We start from the raw sequence: 20,920 nt of genomic DNA, 5'->3' as shown, positions 1-20,920 counted from the left end.
AACCATACGTGACCTCAGACGGAAACCACGGCAGCCACGCTGCACGGAGCACGTTTAGATCGCTGAGCTCGATTATTACGTACGCTCAGATATTTAAATCCCAATGAAAGTTTTATTTTGTTTGTGTGGCATTAATTTTCTCAAGTGTTGCTTGAAAAAATCAAGAGCAAAATCGTTATAAAAGTAAGAACAGGCTTAGTAATTAACATGTATACATTTGTCAAACATAGTTACCTGATTATCATATTTGAGAGACTGCGTCCCGACCAAAAACCGAATGGCATCTGTTTCTGCAGTCTGAGGTGTGAGGGCACGTGCCTGCAGGAGGGAAGGAAAGCGCACACACATTTAAGCAGTTCGACGTGACAGAGTTTAGAAGGCAGTTACCTTGTCTGCGGCCGCTCGGGTGGCAATAGTTCAGAGTACCCACGGGGCAACTCAGAAATGTGGATGCAAAGCCTTCAACTTTCGTATACGTTGTGACATAACAATTCCATTCAAATGCATATATAGAAACAATTATAAATGGGCACAGAAAATAAGCAAAAAGATGTAAATGGTATTTTTAATAAAACCATAATTTTCAACGGCAACAGACTGGTGGAACAAATCATCCTTCAATAGTGCAGCAGAAAACCGCCCCCAGCAATGGCAGAAGAGGTGGTTTAAACCAAGCTCCGGCAGAGGGCAACCATTCAAACGAAACAAAATACTATGAATTTGTTTCAAGGCCTCCTTTAAGGAGCTCCCACGGCGAAGAACAAATGCCAAGATCTTGGGAACGAGCAAAGCATCGAGAGGCAAGCCTGACCTCCAGCCCGCTCTCGGCTAGAGGCAGCTGCCAGTCTGGAAGTGTGGCTCGCAGCTGACACTAAGGAACGCTTCCGACAGGCTCCTGGACTGAGGGTACAAACACGGGGTGCAGGGCCCGCCCCGGAGAAGGGGCCAGCGAAGAGCTAACACTCAGGGTTGGGGTCCCGTAGGGCAGAGGCCAGGCGTGAAGGCGAACTAGAAGGAGGTCAACCTGCACACACTAATGCTCCAGGTCATCTTGGTCCGCGGCTGGAGTTGAAGTGACTGCGCAGGCTGGTGCTCCTGGGCAGGCCAGCCACCTGCCAATCCTCCGGAGGAAGACAAAGACCTCCAAAGGTTCCACAGTTTTTCTCACAATGCCAGATGCTCAATCAAAAATAACTAGTCCTACACCAAGTCAAAACCGTAGGATCAAAAGCAAACAGCAAACAACAGAAAGGCCTGCTGGGCGTTCGGACGGTCAGGCTCGGGCAACCAGCTGTAGAACATCAGGCTTTGTGCACAGGTTTGCCGGGAACACTCTTGGGAAGGACGCCACGGTGGGGGGCAGGAGCGAAGGCGTGGAGGAAGCAGGACTAGCCAGAGGACACAGAGGAACCGCAGTGCCCACAGGGAGGCCAGAGCCGGATGGCCCCTCGGAGTGGGGCCATCCTGGCCAGGCCCATCTGCGGCCCTGCCCCCAACCCCACCGATCAGTCGTTGGCAGCAGGCTCTCCAGGAGGGGGTGTGACTTAGGGCAACGTGGCTCTGTTCAGCGGAGGGCAAACTCTAATAGCACCCACCGAGCGCTCCCAGCCACCCATAATCCCAGCACCCGCTGCATTTCCCGAAAGAGAAATCGGGGCGGTGCACCACAGCAGGAATTACGATACCTATGCTTGATATTGTCAATAATTAGAAGACCAAATAAAGAATTTCAGGTGAAGAGTCTGAAGCCTCGAAAGGAAAAGATTGTTCATAACTGGTTAGTGTTAGTGTTGGGACAAACACAATTAAACTCACATCTCCTTCAGTACAACCAGGAAGTGTACCGGGACCAATCCCTCTATCCCCACAGCTTGTGCCCTGATGCCTGTGGGAGTAAAAGTGGCAGCATGAGAGGGACACAGGAAGCCTGCGGGAGGCGCAGGTGGCTGGGAGGATTGGGGCAGCGGCTGCGGGCTTTGAAGACGGAAGGAGTCCGTGGACCAAGGAGTACAAGAGGGCCCTCTAGAAGCTAGAAAAGGCAAGGTAGCAGATTGCCCCCGGGGAAGAATGCGGCCCTACCAATGTCTTGATTTAAGCCCCATGAGGCCCACATGGGGCTTCAGAACCACAGAATTGTAAGGTACGAGGTGCTGTTCTTTAAAACCATTAAATTGGTGCTGACTTGTTACAGCAGCGACAGGAAACTGATACCACCACACACAGTTCACCATGTAGGCCACTATTCACATGCTCTCTTCCCACATGCAGCTAGAAACAGCCAAGACGTCCCACATCCTCCTCTACCACATCTTATTCCTACATGTGTTTCTCAATGTCTTAATCATTCTTTTTAAAATAGGGAGAGCGGGGCCCCTGGCGGACTCAGTTAGTTGAGCGTCTACCTTCAGCTCAGGTCATGATTGCAGGGTCCTACGCTTGAACCCTGCATCGGGCTCCCTGCTCGGCGGGAAGTCTGCTTCTCCCTCTCCTTCTGTCCCTCTCCCCACTCATGTGCACTTGCTCTCTCTTTCAGACAAATAAATAAATAAATCTTAAAAATAAATAAATAAAATGGGGGTAGAGAAACAGTATAGCAGCTGTCCTGACCAGTCTGTCTCGTTTTTGACTTGGTTTCCACAGCGGGGGTGAACAAGACCTTTTCAGTGTCCAGTGCCAAAAGGTTTGGAGACAACAATTTCATGTCATGCTCTCAGAAAACGCAACCACAGCCCTATGTCCCTACCTCTCCTCACAAAGGGTTGCTGGCAGAAAAACATTAACTACGAGAACACATGTCAGTAACAGCAAGAACATACATGTCTAGAGCAGTACCCACATTATGAGACGTCAGGAGGAAGAAATCCAGTCTCGCCAACGTGCCTACAACCTGCTCAACAGAACTGGACTGCAGTCGCAGACCTCTTGGCAAAACTGACGAATTCTTTGCGAGGCTATACACCTTCTGCCAAAAATACACATACATGCGAGTAGAACTCTGCACGTGATACCAGCAAATCCACAGATGCCCTGAATCCTGCTAATTAGAGTGTCGCTCAGTTAGAGGAAAATGACTGGTGAGGAAGCATCCACACCACTGCACAGACAAAGCCCAGCTGCTTGGAAGGCAGAGCCCAGGTCAACGGAGGGGATGCAGGGCAGGCGCCCCCTTCAAACAAGAACACTAAGACTCAAGCGGAGGTGCGCGCCATCACCCCAGACAGAAGAAGCTGAAAGCCCCCAAAACAGGGCCCAGAAGAGGACTCATCTGAGAGAAATGATTACTTTCCACGAAAAGACTCGTCCATGCTTCGAGTCAGCAAGTGCGAGCTATGTGACCCCTGCACCGCGGCCACGCGTGGAAGGTGCCACGGAGCGCAGGACACTGGCCCTGCCCTTAGAAAACAGACTCGCAGGAGACAGCGGATAAGACCCAAACACAGCCGGTGGGAAATGACTATATATCAGAGCCCCCGGCCCAGACCACGCAGCGGCAAATCAACATTGATCCAAACGCACCCGTGAGCTCGACTTCCAGCAGAAGAGAGCGCTAAGTGCCATCACGGGAAAGCAGAAGAACACCAGACAAATGCGCTGTGTTAGTTGCCATGAGAAGGAACGAAAGGGCAGCTCAGGCCTGCAGGGGCTGCCGAGGCCCATCACGCGCCACCATCCAACCTGCTTCAGCCCGAAGCAATTTACAGAGCCCAGAACCAGAGCCCGGAGCCGCAGCCCTGGGCAAGCACGCAAGGAGATGAAGTGAAAGAGCTCGCGTGTCTCAGAGACGAAAGCTGCCACAGTTTAGAAAAGCACTACGAGTTTGAAACTATGCATGCTGTCACACACAGCAAGCCCCTTCTTTTTTAAAACGCTGAAGAGGAGGGGCTCCAGGGTGGCACGCTCGGTTAAGCGCCCACCTCTAGGTTTCGGCTCAGGTCGAGGTCTTGGGATTATAAGATCGAGCTGCACGCTCAGCTCGGAGTCTGCCTGAGATTCCCTCTCCCCTCCCCTGCTTGCACGCATGCACTCTCTCCAAAATAAGTAAATAAAAATTAAAAACTGAAGAGAATTACTCTTACAAAAAAAAAAACAAACTGAACTCTTTAAAAATTACAGTGAAATCTCAAAAACATTGAATCTAAGATCGTTTTAGTACTTTATTAGGTTAAAATAATAATAATAACTTAACTCTGGCCATTTGGATGACAGATATGTGTCCATAATGCTGGTCTTAGGATGAAGGGAACGATCAAATGACCTTCTTATCTAGTCACGATAATAGTTTTGAGGTGTTCCGATGACTCATTATCACATGATCAGATTTGAGGTCTCAGAGGTCATAAAGCATCTGCATGTGCTTTACCTTGGTTCATCCTCATAACACAATGAAGGAAACCCCAAGTCAGGATGGATAGTATTACTGCTACTTAGAAGATAAAGATGCTGAGGACCAGAGAGGTTAAGTGACTTGGTCATGGTCACAAAGCTCCTAGAAGCAGCAGCACCCAGACTCCCAGCCTGGTTCTCTTTCTGCTACGGTGACACAGGGACCTGGCAACACAGGTAAGATACTTATATATGGGATTGAAGGCAGAGCACAGGTCACCTTATTATCATCCTATGCCCTGTTCTCAAAAGAAAGGCCATGGCACGTGCCTGACACCGCTGTCTTCCCCCACCTCGCCGTTCAGTGAGCCAACCCAGGGCGCAGCCAGCGGAGATGCCGGGGAGCCTGGCTCTCGGCGGGGAAGATCCCGGGAAGCGCCGTGGAAGTTCCACTCCACAACAGGGCGGCAACCCCAGGCCTCCCCGAACTCGCCGCGTACTGGGCGTTTCCTTGGGCGATTCAAAATTGTCTTCATGTGCTTATTAGTCCAAGCCAGTAAATGCTCCCTCCGGTGAACGTCCAGCCCGGTTCCCCATCAGAACTTTGCCCACCGCGAGCCGCACCCCAGGCAAGTGTAAGGTGCAGCCGGAAGGCGAGCAGGTGGACAGAGCCGGTGCTTTCAGCAGCAGAGATCGGGCAGCTGAACCTTCTACCGGAAGCGGTCTCCCCGCAGAAACGGCCTTTTTTTTTTTTTTTAATTTATTTATATGACAGAGATCACAAGTAGGCAGAAAGGCAGGCAGAGAGAGGAGGAAGCAGGCTCCCTGCTGAGCAGAGAGCCCAATGTGGGGCTCGATCCCAGGACCCCGGGATCATGACCTGAGCTGAAGGCAGAGGCTTAACCCACTGAGCCACCCAGGCGCCCCAGAAACGGCCTCTTTACCGCAAGCTGCCCCGCCCCCATCGCTAGGATGACACACCAGGAAGCCAGCGACCACCTGATGTCCTTCCTCACACAGCAGATCACCTCCTCAGCATCCGGCAGATCACTTCACAAACACAAAGAAAGTCAGAGCGAAAAGGAGGCAGAGCCCCACTTCTTCCCTCTGTACTAACTAAACACCTACTTCTCCGCTCCATCTCACACCCCCGGATCGCGGAGGTCCAGAGTGCGGCAGAGAAGCACCAAACCTCTTGAGCTGCTCACGGAAAACTGGGGCAACAGCACTGCTCCTGCGGACGAAGGGGCCACACCACACACGATCACTGGTGCATTCACTCACACCGTCACTCCTGTGCGGGCAAAGGCTGACCTTTCAGCCCCACCAAGGGGCTGCCACCTGTCCCTCGCCCACTCTGCTTTGCCCTGCCTGCCCCTCTGGAGCCCCTAGTGCAACCCAGCCCCATCGTACAGCAGAAAACTTGCCTCACACTGGAGCAGCGACACAGAAGCCATGAGCTGGCCTCCTGCAGACGTCGCCACCTGCCCTCCTGCCCAGAGAAGGAGACATCCCTGCCCACCTGCCCGAGAAGGGGGCACCCCAGCCCTCCTTCCCAGACGTCTGCTGGCCGTCTGCAGCACACAACATTGGGCAGCCCTCTCTCTTCTCTGTCCCTCTTTTCTACTCCGGTTTCTTCCCCTTAACTGGGAAAATCAAGTCACACACCCCCTTGTCCTTTGAAAACGTCTTACCTTGACTCATTTGCTTCTCAAGCTGCTGCCAGACCTCCGCTCTTCCATTCACTGCCACGCTTAATGGTGGCGTAGACGGGGGAGCCTTCCCCGACCCTGAGCAGTTCCTCCCCTTCTGCTGACCCGGCCTCAGTACAGCCACCCCGCAGCCCTGCCTTCCCCGCGGCCCTGGCCTCAGCCTCAGACACCCCTGACAAGGGACCCCTCTGTCCCCTGGCCCCTGAGGACCCGTCCGTCACCACCGGCTCCCCTTGCTCACACTGCGGCTTGGTGTCCACGGCTCCATCCTGACTCTCCCCGGGCCACACTTCCCTCCAAGAGAGCCCCCCTCCCACAGGCGTCATCACTGTAACGAGGCCAGGGACTGCGCCCACTAATCAGTAATCAGGTCAGTGGTGGAGTCCTGAGGCTCACGCCCTCGGCCTCACTGCACTGGCCTGAGCCCCCACCAGGCCCGCCCACCCTTCTGCCTAACAGCCCGACCCCTCCCACCCCTGCCTACCAGGCGGACCACATAGGATCCCCTAACCCGCGTCCCACCCTCCCTAGCTCCTCTCCAGCCACGCCACCACCCCTCCCCGCTCCTTGCTTGTACGGCATTTCCACAACCTCGTACCCAACCTGCCTGACATGAGTCTTTCCACTCCCGCTCGCTCTCCACCTCCCGACCTCATCAAGTCAAATCGGGACCTCGGGTTTTTGAGCAGTAGGCTGAAGCCTAAATTTTGCTCTTCCAAACTCTAGGGAATCACACAACACAAAGCAAGAGGGAAAGTAACAGCGGAAACAGAGACCGTCTTCAATGAAGCCAGAAACATCTATAATCCAAATGCACACCAAGAAGGAAAGACTTGAAGGCAGAGGTCAGAGCCGAGAGGGGGGCTGAAGAGGGCCCTGGCAGCGTCCCCCTCCTGCCCCGCAGAGAGGCAGCACCGTGGGCATGGGACGGCAGGACAGGTGCACGGCCGGTGGCAAGAGTCAGAGCAGGCCGGGCAGGCCAGGCATCCCGTCTGGAAGCACTCTGGTCACCCAGCGTGGAGGGGGTCCCGCACCCTGGGCAGCCGGACTGGGCCGTCGTCTCTGCCGGGGGACAAATGAGGGCTGCAGATTCCCTCACAAGCCAGACCCGGGCTGCAGCAGTTCCCGCCAGCCGGGGCCGGGCCAGGCCCGACCCCGCGTACAGAGCCCACAGCAGCTGGACAGAAAGGCTCACCCACAAAAGACCAGGATCACAGGAGCCCAGGAGCCCTGCCAGGGCGCCACCAGGAAGGAGGACAGCGAGGCAGAGTGGCCGGAAAAGCCCTCAGAAGACACACACACGCTGACCACATGCTGCCACAGGAGAGCCGAAGCTCATGCTGTACACAGCAGCCAGGCCTGTACGACCCAACAGAGCAGTCCTTCTCCAACAGTGAGGGAGGAAAAAAGGAAGAGAAAAGCACAAGGGGGAAACCAAGGCACAGCTTGGAGAAGACAAGGCACGCGACCTCAGCTGAGGTCTGGGCTCACGGAGCTCACAGAGGGAAGCGTAAGAGCCACCGCAGGAAGGACACTCGGACGGACCCCCACTCACAGCAGGCGATGCGGTCGGGGCTGAGAAAGACCCCAGAAAGTTGCAGGTGACAAAGGACATCAAGTGCAAAACCGTACAATACCCAGAAAACAGTAAAATCAAGAAGTCAGTGCTCAGAAGGAGATTCACGGTCTCAATGCTCACGTTACGAAAACAGAATGACATCAAATAAAGTAGGCCGGAGACTGAGGAGCCTTGGAAGAACACCAAAGGCTCCTCGCCTGGCTTCCGCTCTGCACCCGGGCCTCCGGGAGGGAGGGCGGCTGGGCTGTTTGATCCCTTCCCTGCCACGTCCCAGGACACACAGTAATGTCTGGCACACCGCAGACCAGAAGTACTGGTCGACCGAATAAACGAATGCATTTCCTAGGAAAGCACGAACGACCAAACCTAACCTCAAAAGAAAGGAAGAAATCAAAATAACTGGTGACCACAGATCCAAAAGCCAGTGTTGGGAGAGCGCCCAAGGCTCAGGAATGGGCAAGGCGGACACGGTCAAGCACTTCAGTGGGACGCAATGGTCACTCGGCGTGTCTGCTGGAGGACCAGTGGCCCTTGCAACCAGAGAAGGTCATCTTTTCCTTTTTTGAAAGATTTATTTATTTATTTGAGACAGAGAAAGGGGTAGAGAGAGAATCTCAATCAGACTCAGTTTAGCGTGAAGTCCGACGCGGGGCCCTATCCCATGACCCTGAGATCATGACCTGAGCTGAAACCAAGAGTCAGACACACAACCAACTGAGCCACCCACGCACCCGAGAAAGTCTTCACAATGCTGAAAGTTTCAAAGAAATAAGTGTGCAGGATAGAAATAATCTTGTTTGTAGAGACTTTTGAATAGTCATAAAGAACCACAGTTCTGTTAACTAAGAATTACAGAGTAAACTCAAACTGGGAAGGCTGATTTCTCCCGCTCAGGACACTGAGAGTGTGTGTAAGGCATCAGAAGTCTCATGCATACTATTTCAAATTCAGACAATGCTAGAGAAACATCCATAACAAAAATCACAATCATAATTAGCATAACGTACACAATATTCAAATACACAAATCCATAAAATGTAACTATAAGATGGCTTTGTGCTAAAATGTGTCACTGTTAAACTGTGCGGTCTTTGTGCCTAGTCTGGGAGCAGTCAGTCCAGTGACCATCTGACCACGGTTACTGGACGTCCTGTAAAATGACTCTCCTCCCTTTCAGGAAAAAGCCGTAAACTCCGGCATGGACACGGTGGTATATTCCTTGTCTTGTTACTGTAAATAGACTCCAGTCTATTTACATATCTCGCAAAGCAAGTACGACAGGGACAGCATGTCGGGCCAGGATCGTCTAGACTAGTAAGAGAAACACAGGACAAAAGGACTCAAGACAGGGAACTGGGACACCCAGCAGAGAAACCGCAGGGGTACCAGCACATGGCTAGCAAGCGCACCATTAACTAGGAAAGTTGGGACATGCATATACAAAAATAAGGCATTAAACTTAAAATTCCGGGTGCCTGGGTGGCTCAGTCATTTAAGCATCCACTTTCAGCTCAGGTCACGATCCCCATGTCCCGGATTGAGTCCCACACTGGGCTCCCTGCTCGGCAGGAAGCCTGGTTCTCCCCCTGGATGCTGCTCCCCCTGCTTGTGCTCTCCCTCTCTGTGACAAACATATTAAAAAAATAATAATAAAATCTTTATGAATGAATGGTAAAGAGAAGAAACAATTCTAAGTTGAATGTAGTTGTTGTCAGGGAATCAGGTAAGATGGAAAAGGTTAACGACAGGGAATCATAAGATGCAGGTAAGATCCTGCAGATCTTAAACAGATTTTCAGCAATCTGACTTCTTAAAAGACAGTAAGAATTACTTGGATTTTCTTTTTAACTTTAAATGCACAAAAATGAAAAGAACTAGGGGCGCCTGGGTGGCTCGGTTGGTTAAGCAACTGCCTTCGGCTCGGGTCACGATCCCGGAGGGCCAGGATCGAGTCCCGCATCAGGCTCCCAGCTCCTTGGGGAGTCTGCTTCTCCCTCTGACCTTCTCCTCTCTCATGCTCTCTCTCACTGTCTCTCTCGCAAATAAATAAATAAAATCAAAAACAGAATAAAATAAAATGAACTAAATCATAAACACATGTCAAAAGTTGCTTTCTATGAGCTAAAAGATGTCAATCACATGTCATAATGCTCGATAGACAAATGTGCCCCACATTTTTATTTTAGTGACCCCTGTATGGTGCTCTTCTGCCTTTATTGACATAGAAGGATCTTATTTTATCCTTGAGCCTCATTACCTCAATCGTTGGTCAACAATCAGATCCTCATCTTCTTTTATTGTTTTTAAAGATTTTATTTAAGACAGAGAGAAAGCATGGGCACACACACAAGCAGGGGGAGCAGCAGGCAGAAGAAGGAGGAGAAGCAGCTCCCTGCTGCACAGGGAGCCCGATGCGGGTCTGGATCCCAGGACCCTGAGACCGTGACCTGAGCCAAAGGCAGGCGCTTCCCCGACTGAGCCACTCAGGAACCTCCAGAGCCCTACCTTCGGAAGTAAAGTGCTCTCCACAGTGATTCGAATGTCACTGACAACCAAAAACCTCCACTGTGACTTCTAGTTCTTTTTATGTTTACTGTAGTACGGATTCTGCAGATTCGAGAATGTCATGGCCCACATACTGTCCAAAGTAAAGAAGCATAAAAATCTGCTACTTCTTTTAAGATAAAGCAGAAATTCAGATAAAACATTTGATGCCCAAGGCAAGGATCCACTCCTTGATACTAATCCCAGGAAATAACATTTGTTATCTCAAAGATCCAACACTGTAGATCAAAACCTCTGTTATTTAGGCCATTTCTTAAGGAGCTAAAGAAGTGATTAGGGACACTGGAATCAGATGCACACTTTAGGAAGTACGAGGTCAGGGACCCTCAATCTCCCCACAGGCTTCCTCCGCATGTGGCCACACATGCACCTTTTCCAGGGGAAAGCAGTGCAACTTCGTAGTTAAGGGGCTTTGAAGTTCGCTTGGGTTTAAAGCCTCTCTAGGTTAGAATCCCAAGTTTATCACTTGCTGGCTAGGTGGGCGTGGCCCACAGAACAGCATCTCTAAGTAGGAAGGCCAGAGACGTGAAGTACAGGCAGTCTTCAGCAGCACACAGGATTGCTCTCAGAAGCTGCTAGTTAAGGGGCGCCTGGGTGGCTCAGTGGATTAAAGCCTCTGCCTTTGGCTCAGGTCATGATCCCAGGGTCCTGGGTCCTGGGATCGAGCCCCACATCCGGCTCTCTGCTCAGCGGGGGAGCCTGCTTCCTCCTCCCTCTGCCTACTTGTGATCTGTGTCTGTCAAATAAATAAAATCTTAAAAAAAAAAAAAAAAAAGCAGCAGCAGCTGCTAGTTAAGGCAGTCTTGGGTGACTGAGCCTGCGGCCAAATGCTGAACACAGCTCATTCCTCCTAGGACACTTTGATACTGCCTTGTATGGATTTATCTGTAAGAATTTTGTCTTACGATAATAATTAGAACATTTCCTGAGTGCGTATCATGTGCCAGGCAATGTTCTAAGTGCTTGAGTTCAATGTATTAACTCATTTAATTTTCCTAACAGCCACAGGGGATCCAGGCTCGTCTTCCCGTTTTATTGGCAAGGAAACGGGAACCCAAGGTTACAAGGTCAGCGTTGGAGACGGGATTTAAAGATTTTTTTTATTTATTTATGAGAGAGAGCGCACAAGCAAGCAGGGCAAGGGAAGAGGGAAAGGGAGGTTGAGAGAGAGCGTCTCCGGCAGACTCCCCGCTGAGTGGGGAGCCCCAGGCAGGGCTGGACCCCAGGACCCTGAGATCAGGACCTGAGCTGAAATCAAGAGTGGGACACTCAACCAAGTGAGCCCTCCAGCCGCCCCTGGAGCCAGGATTTAAACTTCAGGAGCTGTGGTGGTGCCCAGGCTTTTAGTAACTAACACCGCTGCTGCTGTCACTCTGAGCTTCTTTGAAACCAAAGAGCATTTATATTTCTTAGTTTTGTCTTTTTTTTTTTTAAGACGCTTATTTACTCATTTGAGAGGAGAGAGGGAGCATGAGCGGTGGGAAGGGGTAGAGAGAGAGGGAGAAACGGACTCCCCGCTGAGCAGGGAGCCCTAGGCAGGGGCTTCACCCCAGGACCCCGAGACCAGGACCTGAGCGGAAGGCAGGCGCTTCACGGACTGAACCACCCAGGGGCCCCCATTATTTATATTGTTAACACACATTTGGGGTACACAATTATGTTATCGAGTACTTCATAAGGCAATGAACTGTGTCTTTTGTCTCTGTCTCTGTCCCTGAGTGCCTTAAGGTTCCCAAAGCCATCTGAAGAGCTGACGCCAACGCGGGGCTCTATCAGGACTGCACAGGGCGACCCCCTGCCCCTCACTTCTCCGCTCTACCCACGGACGTCCCTGCTGTCCTGCTAAACTGCCCGCGCACCGCCTCACCGCTCGCCCGGGGGGACCCCTCCGTTTCGGCCTGGCCAGAGCGCCTACTACGGACGGCCGCGGTGAGCAGCGGCGCCGAGCACGGGGTCCCGGTGAGCAGCGGCGCCGAGCACGGGAACTGGCTGTAGGGCAGGAAAGGGCTTCCCGCTGATCTCTGCATCTCCCCCCAGCCCGGAACACCCGCGGACGCGGCGCCCGCCCCAGAACTGCGCGCTGCAGGGAACCGCACACGGCGCGGGGGCGAGGGGTCCCGCGCGGGGCGCGGTGCGGATCAGCCCCCAGCGCCACCCAGGGCTGCGGGAGGGGAGGCGGCGGGGCCCCCAGCCCGGCGGCCGTGGGCCCCGGCGCGGCGCCCACCCTGCGTCCCGCAGGACCCTGGGCCTTCCCGGCCAACCGAGTCCTTTAGAGGCGCTCCCCGCAGACCCCCGGCCCTCAGCGGCACAAGAGGGCTGGGGCGGCGCCAGCCTCGCTCTGCAAACAGCGCGGCGCCCGGGGCTCTCCTGGGACGCACCTGGAACTCCAGCCCATAGATCACGGGAGCGTCGTCCTCCATGCTGCGGCCGCTCACCCGCCTCAGGCCTGTGCTTAGAGCGGGCGCGCCTCGGGCTCAGCTCCCATTCATTCCCTCCCGCCCAGGAGGCCCAAACTGGAGGCCTTCTAGGCCCACCTCGGCTCCCGTAGGCATTACTTCCTGTATTTTCCTGATGCGTCATCAATACGCTCCTCTCCGGCTGCCAATGGAAACGGCTCGAGGCTCATGCGCATGCTCACGTGACACCATACGGGTTCTCAACCCTTCTGGCCGCAGGAGGCGGACCCGGCGGGGAGGAGCCTGGGCCGGAGCCAGATCTCCCGGGGCGAAGGAGGGGTTGGTCTGTAGGGCAAAAGCTGGCCTGGCTGGTGGGCGGGCGTCCCTCAGACGTGCCCCGCTTGGAGCCCTCCCTGCTCGGTTCTCCCAGAGAGAATCGCTCACCTGGACCTGTGCCGGGTGGTTTGTTATCATGAATGCCCAGCAGGGCGCAGGGACAGACGCTTTACAGGCTCTGCCTTAAAGTTCTTGGCTCTAACCCTGCGTCTAAGGTAGCATTCTTCCATCTTAGAGATGAGAGGCTGCAAAACTGACGGTGGACGGCACCGAGGTAGTAAGCTGGGGAGCTAGGACGTGTGCCTGGTCTGTGGACTCACCAGGGCACTGCCTAGGATCCCTGTCAGTGGCCACGCTCACTCAGGCCGCAGGCAGCCCCCACTATGGGGGGGGGGGGTAATGAGTGCCAGTGCTGCGCCAGGGGGTGACCTGCACCGCTGGCAGCATCTGACCAGCATTTGATTCTGAATGGAAACCTGCTGGGAAGACCCTGGGTTCCCTGGGGATGTCCAGAGATGGTCCTGGAGGACACTGCTTTGACAGCATTCCTTGACTGCGCTTGCCTTGACCATGTCCTCAACAGACAGAAGGGAAACTGCATGGAATCCCAAACGCCATGGCAGAACCCCCTTCACTAAGCTGGGTTCCTCTGCTTTCCAGGACCACACACCTCTCCCAACTATTTAACTTCCATCTTCATGGCAAATGGCAAGGTTTGGAACAGGTGTATGAAAAGATGCCCAACATCTCTGATCAACAGGGAAATACAAACCAAAACCACAATGAGCTGTCACCTCACATCTGAAAGGATCACTAGTACCAAAAAGTCAAAAGACGGCAAGTGTTGGCAGGAAGCAGAGAAAAGGGAACCTTCTACGCTGTTGGTAGGCATGTAAACTGGTGCAGCCACTCTGGAAAACAGTATGGAGGTTCCTCAAAAAGTTAAAAATGGAACTACCATATGTTCCAGCAATCCCAGTTCCGGGAGTCGAAGGAGATAAAATCACCACGTCAAAGAGACATCGGCACTCTGATGTTCACTGCAGCCTTAGTCACAGCAACCAAGACAAGGAAACAACCTCATTGTCCATAGACAGATGAATGGATAAAATGGGGCATACATGGGTGCCCCCTGCAGCACACACACGCACAATGGAATGTTATTTAGCCTTAAAAAGGAAATCCTGTCATTTGCTAAACATGGGTGAATCTGGAGGACATTCTGGTAAATGAAATAAGCCAAACACAGAAAGACAAATACTGCATGAGTACACACCTACATTTGAAATATGGGGAAAAAAAAAAAAAAGCAGCTGTTGAACTCATTGTAGGAGTAGAATGGTGCTTACCAGAGACTGAGTGGTAAGGGGAAAGGAGTGAGTGATCAAAGGATACTACTTTTCAATTATAAGGCAAATAAGTTCTGGAGACCTGATGTACAGAACGATGATTACAGTTAATAATAAGATACCCTATACTTGAGACTTTTTTTTTAAGATTTTATTCATTTATTTGACAGAGAGATATCACAAGTAGGCAGAGAGGCAGGCAGAGAGAGAGGAAGAAGCAGGCTCCCCATGGAGCAGAGAGCCTGATGTGGGGCTCGATCCCAGGACCCTGAGATCATTACCCGAGCCGAAGGCAGAGGCTTAACCCAGTGAGCCACCCAGGCACCCTATACTTGAGACTTTTGAGAGCAGATCTCAAATGTTTTCATCACACATCCACAAAAAAGGTAACAGATTGGGATGATGGATGTGTTCATTTGATCAGTTGTGGTTCTCATTTCTTAAAGAAAAATTTCTAAAAATAAGTATTTCTTGGGTGCTCTGGCCAGGAATAAAAAGAATAAAAAGAATAAAAAGAAAGGGCCTAAAGGGCCTAGCGTTCTTTCTCCCACCTGCCCTTCGCGCCAGATCCCAGTAGCCTGAGTGTCAAACTAATTTCCCCCTCCACCCTCGGGATGACGTCAACTGCCCCCGCCCATTCCCCGCCCCCCGCATCACCTGGCGCACGGTCCCGCCCCCCGCAGCACGAACCGGAAATGCGCTGGGCGGCCGTCCCTGCACTGCGCATGCTCGTGCGCGTGCCGCGGAAGCGGCACGGAGAGCGCGCGCAGGCGCAAAAGCCGCAGGAGGTACCGGGTCCAGTCCCTACTTCCGGTCTGCGTCTGTCTTCTCCCCAGTCTCAGGTCGCGGCGGCAGCTGACCGCCTCCGCAGTCCCAGGGGCAGGTGGCAGGTGAGACTCAGGGCCGGGAATGTGGGGAGGGGTCGGGTCATCCCTAAGCGCAGCCCCGCCGGCCCTGAGCCCGCCGCTCGGGAAGCTTCTCCACGGGAGGGAGCCGGGGCCCCCGTCGGCGGCCTGTCCGCTCGCCGCCGCTGCTGCGGGGCCGGAGGGTCTCCTCTCCCGGTGCCCGCCCTGGGGGGGCTCCTCCGCGGGGCGCCGCTCGGTGACGCCTCGTCCTGGGGGTCTCCTGCAGGTCCCGGCTGTGGCACTCGGGGAGCGCGTGGCCTGGGCAAGCGCCTGAGTCCGCAGTCGGCTCTTCCAGGACGGACGGACCTGCCGACCGGACGCGGTCCGGGGGGGACGTGCGGCGGCGCCGCTGTCGCGCCGCAGCCTGGTCCCCCCCCCCCCCGAGCCGCGGGCGGGCGGAACGGAGCGGCGGAGTGCGCGCGCCGCGGACACGGAAAGCGCTTGTTTCACGGGACGCACGGGCTGCGGCGTGTGTTCTCACGCCCGAGCGCGAGCGTTTAACCCGGCGGGACGCGGCCTCCCGTTCCCGCCTCCTCGCGGCTTCGTGTGCACTTGCCTCCTGCCGGCTTCTGGCGTGAGCTGGGCGCGGGGCGGACGGAAAGACCCTGAGCCCGGCCCGCTGCGGTGGGGTGGGGGAGGGCGGGGGGCGGCAAGTAGGGCAGCGGCGCGTCGGCGCGGGGCCTCGCCGTTGCGCTCGCAGTGGCCGCGCTGCCGTGTGGGCGGCTCGGGGCCGCTTGCCGGAGCCCCGCGCCTGGTTCCTGTTTATTCCCCGGGACCCCGTGTACGGACTGAGAGATTAAGTCATTTTTCAAAGGTCGCTGAGTAGTGAGGCTAAGGCTCAAGCAGTTCTTCAGAGCTTGTGTCCGGCGCTCCTGCCTCACCCCTGCTGCTCTGGGTGGTGGTCTGGCCCCGCAGCCTTACCGGGGAGCAAGGGCAGAAACCTGTGTCAGGTCCCCCGGCGTCCGACTTTGACAGGACGCCCTCTGCCAGGTCGTCCGGTTTTCTCTGCTGCAGCGGGTGACAGCGGTGCTCGGTGAGCGGCCCCGCGCAGGAGGAAGACCGTGCACGGAAGGTGCGCGATCTGCGCGGGCGCTCCTTACACGGGGGCTTCTGTAGGTGTGCGGTAGTCGGACTTGCGCCCCACGGCATCCGTGTTCGCGGAAACAGGGTTTACGTGATCGCAGGCTGGTGAAACTTGTGATTCCAGCATCATGTCCGGAAAGGGAACCTGAACTACTGCGGTTTTCGTTGTTGTTACTGGGTTGTTCGTAATGAAACTTCAGTTCCCAAATAATCGCTGAAAAGTTAGTACTTAAAAAATAACGTAAGGTGGGGCGCCTGGGGGGCTCAGTGGGTTAAGCGTCTGCCTTCAGCCCAGGTCATGCTCTCAGGGTCTTGGGATCGAGCCCCACGTTGGGCTCTCTGCTCAGCGGAGAGCCTGCTTCCCCCTCTCTCTCTTCCCCCTCTCTGCCAGTCTCTCTGCCTACTTGTGATCTCGTTGTCAAATAAATAAGTAAAATCTTTGAAAAAAAAGAAAGGAAGGAAGGAAGGAAAAGCTTACAGTGACAGCAGCAGCGATGTTAGTTACTGAAAGCCTGGGCACCACCACAGCTCCTGAAGTTTAAATCCTGGCTCCAGGCACGTCTGGAGGGCTCAGTTGGTTGAGCGTCCTACTCTTGATTTTGGCTCAGGGTTGTAGGATCAAGCCCCAAATAGGGCTCCACACTGGTCATGGGGCCTGCTTGAGATTTTCTCTCTCCTCCCTCTGCTCCCTCCACCTTGCTCCTGTGGGCTTTCTCTCTCTCTCAAAGAAAAAAAAAAAAAAAGATCATAAGGCATTAATTAAGGGTATTGTGTAAAGCACTCACTTGAACAAAAAGTCCACTTTCTTTGCTAGCATTTTAATGCTAACTTAAGCTAAAATCATGTCTGTGGTTTAATAAAATTATTAAGCCAAAAATAGAAATAATTTATATTACACAGAAATCAAAACAAATGCACCTCCTTTTCCATTTTTTAATTATGAAATATAAAGACTACATGTGACATCCATGGAAGACAAGATCGAGTGCAAACCCAGCCCAGTCTTCTGCCCACTTGTGTAAGAAATGGACACTTGCCAGTGGCTTGTTCCTGTGTCCCTCCCTGATGAAACCTCCTCTTGCCGACACCTCCAGCCCCCTGCCCAGATGAATTGGATATTATCATCAACTTGCTTTTGCACTTGTATTTCTAAAACAATGTATTATTTAATTTACATGTTTTTGAACCTTATACAGAAAATTATGCTGTTTATTTTTCTACTCATTCTTTGTGCAGAATTAGATTTGTGAGGTTCAAACATTGACTCATTCATTAGATATATCATGGTTCATTTGCTTTACATTTAATGTTCCATTTTTAATATGCTATTTATTGTGTCTACGGGCAGTTCTTGTTTCTACATTTTTTTTCAATCTTTGGAAGGACTCGGGTGTTTTGTTTGGAGTTGCTGTTTATAAGCGTTCACAGTCGTAGCTCCTGGTACCATTTGAGGGGTTCCTCTGTGATACAGAGGTCATAGAACCATTTATTGTCTTAAGTAGAGCTCTTGAGAGCAAAAAGACTTACTTAGGTTTACAGTAACGACAGGTATGGAATGGAAGTGTCCTGGAAACGTCAAGACGGATGGCTGTTGAGTCGCAGGATTCGAGCTTGTGAAATGTGATCCTTTCAGCCTCTTTGGATCTTTGGCCTATTTTTCTGTTGGGTCATTTATTGTCCTGTTGAGTTACAGGAATTTTTTTTATAGATTCCTGATACTAATTAAGAAATCAGACATTACCGAGTGTGGGCGAATGCGCTGAACAAGAGTACTTTCACCTGCTACTATTTGTGTAAACTGATCAAACACTTGGGAGGGCAATTAGACAGTGTCTAGTAGAGATGAAGAGATATGTTCTCTGTTACCCAGCATACACATAACCAGACGTGTACAAGAATATTCTTAACAGCCCTGTCTGTACCATCAAAACCTCAGAGTACCTCGGCTGTCCATCCGTGGTAGAATGGATCGTGTGTTGTGACACCATCACATGACAGGGCACCCTCAACAGCAAAGCTGAATGCATCCCAGCCTCAACACTGCTTATAAAATTGAATCTCAAGGTTAAGAATAGAGAGGGGAAACTAAGTCAAAAACTGAAAAATCTGAGGAACGTGTTGAGCAAGTAAGCACGTGGAAGATTAAAGGAAAATAAGGGTATGGCACATTTCAAAGTACTACCCCCAGTGCCTCAACCCCATGTTATAAATATTGCTTTGTATCCGCTTGAAATTTGTTAATAGTTATTTGTAGAAACGCACCTTTAGGAGAGAAGGGGAAAAGTTACCAGAAAAGAACTTCTAAGGTCTCCTACTGAGAGAAGAAAATTTGTACATGATCTATCCCTTTGTGTCCAGAATCTCCGTCATCCCTGTGCCGTTTCTTTATTTGCCTCTTGTTTGTGTTAGCCACCTGGCTTGCCCTCTGTGCCACTGCCCAGAGCACGGGAGTACCGAGTACGGTGGGGCCTAAGACACAGTAGTGTGCGTGAGTAATGGCTCCTGGTTTGCAGGACATTTCAGTACAGCGCTTTGGCAGTGGTTTTTAATAAATATGTAGTTTCTATTCAGAAATTAGGATTGGAGCACCTGGGTGGCTCCGTCGGTTGAGCATCTGCCTTCAGCTCAGGTCATGATCCCAGGGTCCTGGGGTCAAGTCCCACATCAGGCTCCCTGCGCAGTGGAGAGCCTGCTTGTCCCTGTCCCTCTGCCTTTCTCGTGTGTGTGTGTGCTCTCTCTCTCCCTCTCCCTTAAATAAATAAGTGAATAAATATTTTTTAAAGAAATTAGGATTAATAATTTTACTCTGGATTAGGCAGCACCTTTGTAAACTATCACTAGGAAACATTGATTTTCTAATTTAGATTGGATTAGAAACAGGGTTTCTGAAGAGAAAATGCTTGTTAGGAACAAGCATTGATTTACAAGAATTTTGATTTTTACTTGGCTTTCTTCCTTTCAGAAGATTGTTACTTTAAAAACATTTTAGGGTGCCTGGGTGGCTCAGTGGGTTAAGCCTCTGCCTTCAGCTCAGGTCATGATCTCAGGGTGCTGGGATCAAGTCCCGTATCATGCTCTCTGCTTGGCAGGGAGCCTGCTTCCTCCTTTCTCTCTCTCTGCCTGCTTCTCTGCCTAATTGAGATCTCTCTCTGTCAAATAAATAAATAAAATCTTAAAAAAAAAATTTAGATAAACTGGTAAACACAGTTGCTGTGTCCGAGTTTTATCTTTTGCCTACCTGACCTGCAGAAAACTTATATTTTTACTCTCAATAAATAAGTTTTCCCAAAACTCTCTAGGAGCTGTCATTTCTAAAAATCTGCCTATTTCATAGACATTTTTTCCTAAAAACTCATTGTTTTCAACCTCTGATTCTTTACTGCTGAAGCAGCTGTTTCTTGCTGTAAGTATCCAGTCCACAGAATGAGTGGGTCTTGCGTGGTGGTTAGCTTTCTCTCATTCCAGTGAATTGTGGGAAGTAGCTCAGTGTTACCTGCACAGTCCTTCTGTGGTGCCCCCATTTTCGTCTGTCTCTGTGTCTAAACACCTACACATTCACTGGACTCGTACTTATTTCTGCTTATTTTGAGAGTAGAACTTTGTCCAGCCTTTCCTGTACCTAATGAAAACAATGTGATTTTTCCAGTTCTGATATTCTATACCTTTTCCCGAAATTGTATCAGACCTTTTCTTATAGCCTACGTTATCCTGCAGTGAACTGTAGTATCGGGATTTCCGGAGGTACAACGTGAACCGTTTTCATTCTGAGAGAGGCTCCGAACCAGCAGTTAACCCTGCTGTAGTTACTGGCATCTCCCAGGTAGCAGGCGCTGTGCCAGGGGCTGGGATGTGTCAGTCCTCATGAGGATTAGTCGGGAAGGACTAATTGATAGCCACCCTGGGTCAACCCAGTGTTTCAACTTGAACCAGCCCCAGTTTCTCCGCTTCTGAGCGGCGCAGCTTTGAGCGGGCGTGACCTCCCTGAACACCAGCTTCCTCATCCGCGGGTGAAGGACATGATGGCACTTGGACCACAGAGTGGCTGTGAGGACCGAGTGAGACACGTAAAAGCCTCTGAACAGGGCCGAGCCTGAGTACACCCAGCAGCTCCTCTGGCTCGCCGGCGGTAGCCCGGGCGGTCAGCCTGCAACAGGGAGGGGACTCTGTCGCGGTCCGGCTTTTCTTTCTCGGGCTCGATTCGGGCAGGCAGCGTCCCAGGGAGGATGTCGGAGTGTCTCGGCTTCACGGGAGAGGGGTCTGCAGCTGGGCCGTAAAGAGCAGGGATGGCTTGTTGTTCTTTCGTCGTGCTTTTGCGCCCGGCCCCAAAGCCGCTACAGCTCTTCTTTTTTTTAAATTTCTCTTCAGTGTTCCAGATTTCCTTGTTTATGCACCACACCCAGTGCTCCATGCAATCCGTGCCCTCCACAATACCCCCCATCCCCTTCCCTCCAAAACCCTCAGGTTGTTTCCCGGAGTCCACAGTCTCTCATGGTTCATCTCCCCCCCTGATTTCCCCCAACTCACTTCCCCTCTCCATCTCCCCATGTCCTCCGTGTTATTTGTTATGCTCCACAAATAAGTGAAACCAGATGATCGTTGACTCTCTCTGCTTGACTCATTTCACTCAGCATAATCTCCTCCAGTCCCATCCATGTTTATACAAAAGTTGGGG

The 20,920-nt window shown here is 52.1% G+C and overlaps 3 protein-coding genes across 6 annotated transcripts in view; 2 read left to right on the top strand and 1 right to left on the bottom strand.

Moving 5' to 3' along the window:
• The window catches only part of EIPR1 (EARP complex and GARP complex interacting protein 1), a 123,389-nt gene extending 110,640 nt beyond the window's left edge, over nucleotides 1–12,749 (bottom strand). Inside the window, exons 1-2 of one of the 3 annotated variants that reach the window (XM_080812945.1) lie at nucleotides 12,558–12,749; nucleotides 235–318 (exon numbers count right to left, since the gene is read on the bottom strand). In XM_080812945.1, the coding sequence (XP_080669071.1) occupies nucleotides 235–318; nucleotides 12,558–12,599 (126 nt within the window). In that variant the 5' untranslated portion in view covers nucleotides 12,600–12,749. The remainder of the gene's footprint in view (nucleotides 1–234; nucleotides 319–12,557) is intronic. The other 2 variants (XM_080812948.1, XM_080812950.1) reach the window with 2 other exon arrangements.
• The window catches only part of RPS7 (ribosomal protein S7), a 261,270-nt gene that overhangs the window by 92,115 nt on the left and 148,235 nt on the right, over nucleotides 1–20,920 (top strand). The gene's annotated exons all lie outside the window — the stretch shown is intronic.
• TRAPPC12 (trafficking protein particle complex subunit 12) overlaps nucleotides 14,983–20,920 on the top strand; it is a 73,772-nt gene continuing 67,834 nt past the window's right edge. For both annotated transcript variants that reach the window (XR_013967443.1, XM_080813962.1), the window contains exon 1: nucleotides 14,983–15,150. The gene's annotated coding sequence lies outside the window, so the exon portion shown is untranslated. The remainder of the gene's footprint in view (nucleotides 15,151–20,920) is intronic.

Source organism: Martes martes, assembly GCF_963455335.1.
Source record: "Martes martes genome assembly, chromosome: 9".
Taxonomy (NCBI): domain Eukaryota; kingdom Metazoa; phylum Chordata; class Mammalia; order Carnivora; family Mustelidae; genus Martes; species Martes martes.
The sequence above is the reverse complement of the archived record's forward strand: the minus strand, read 5'-3'. Positions and strand labels throughout refer to the sequence as shown.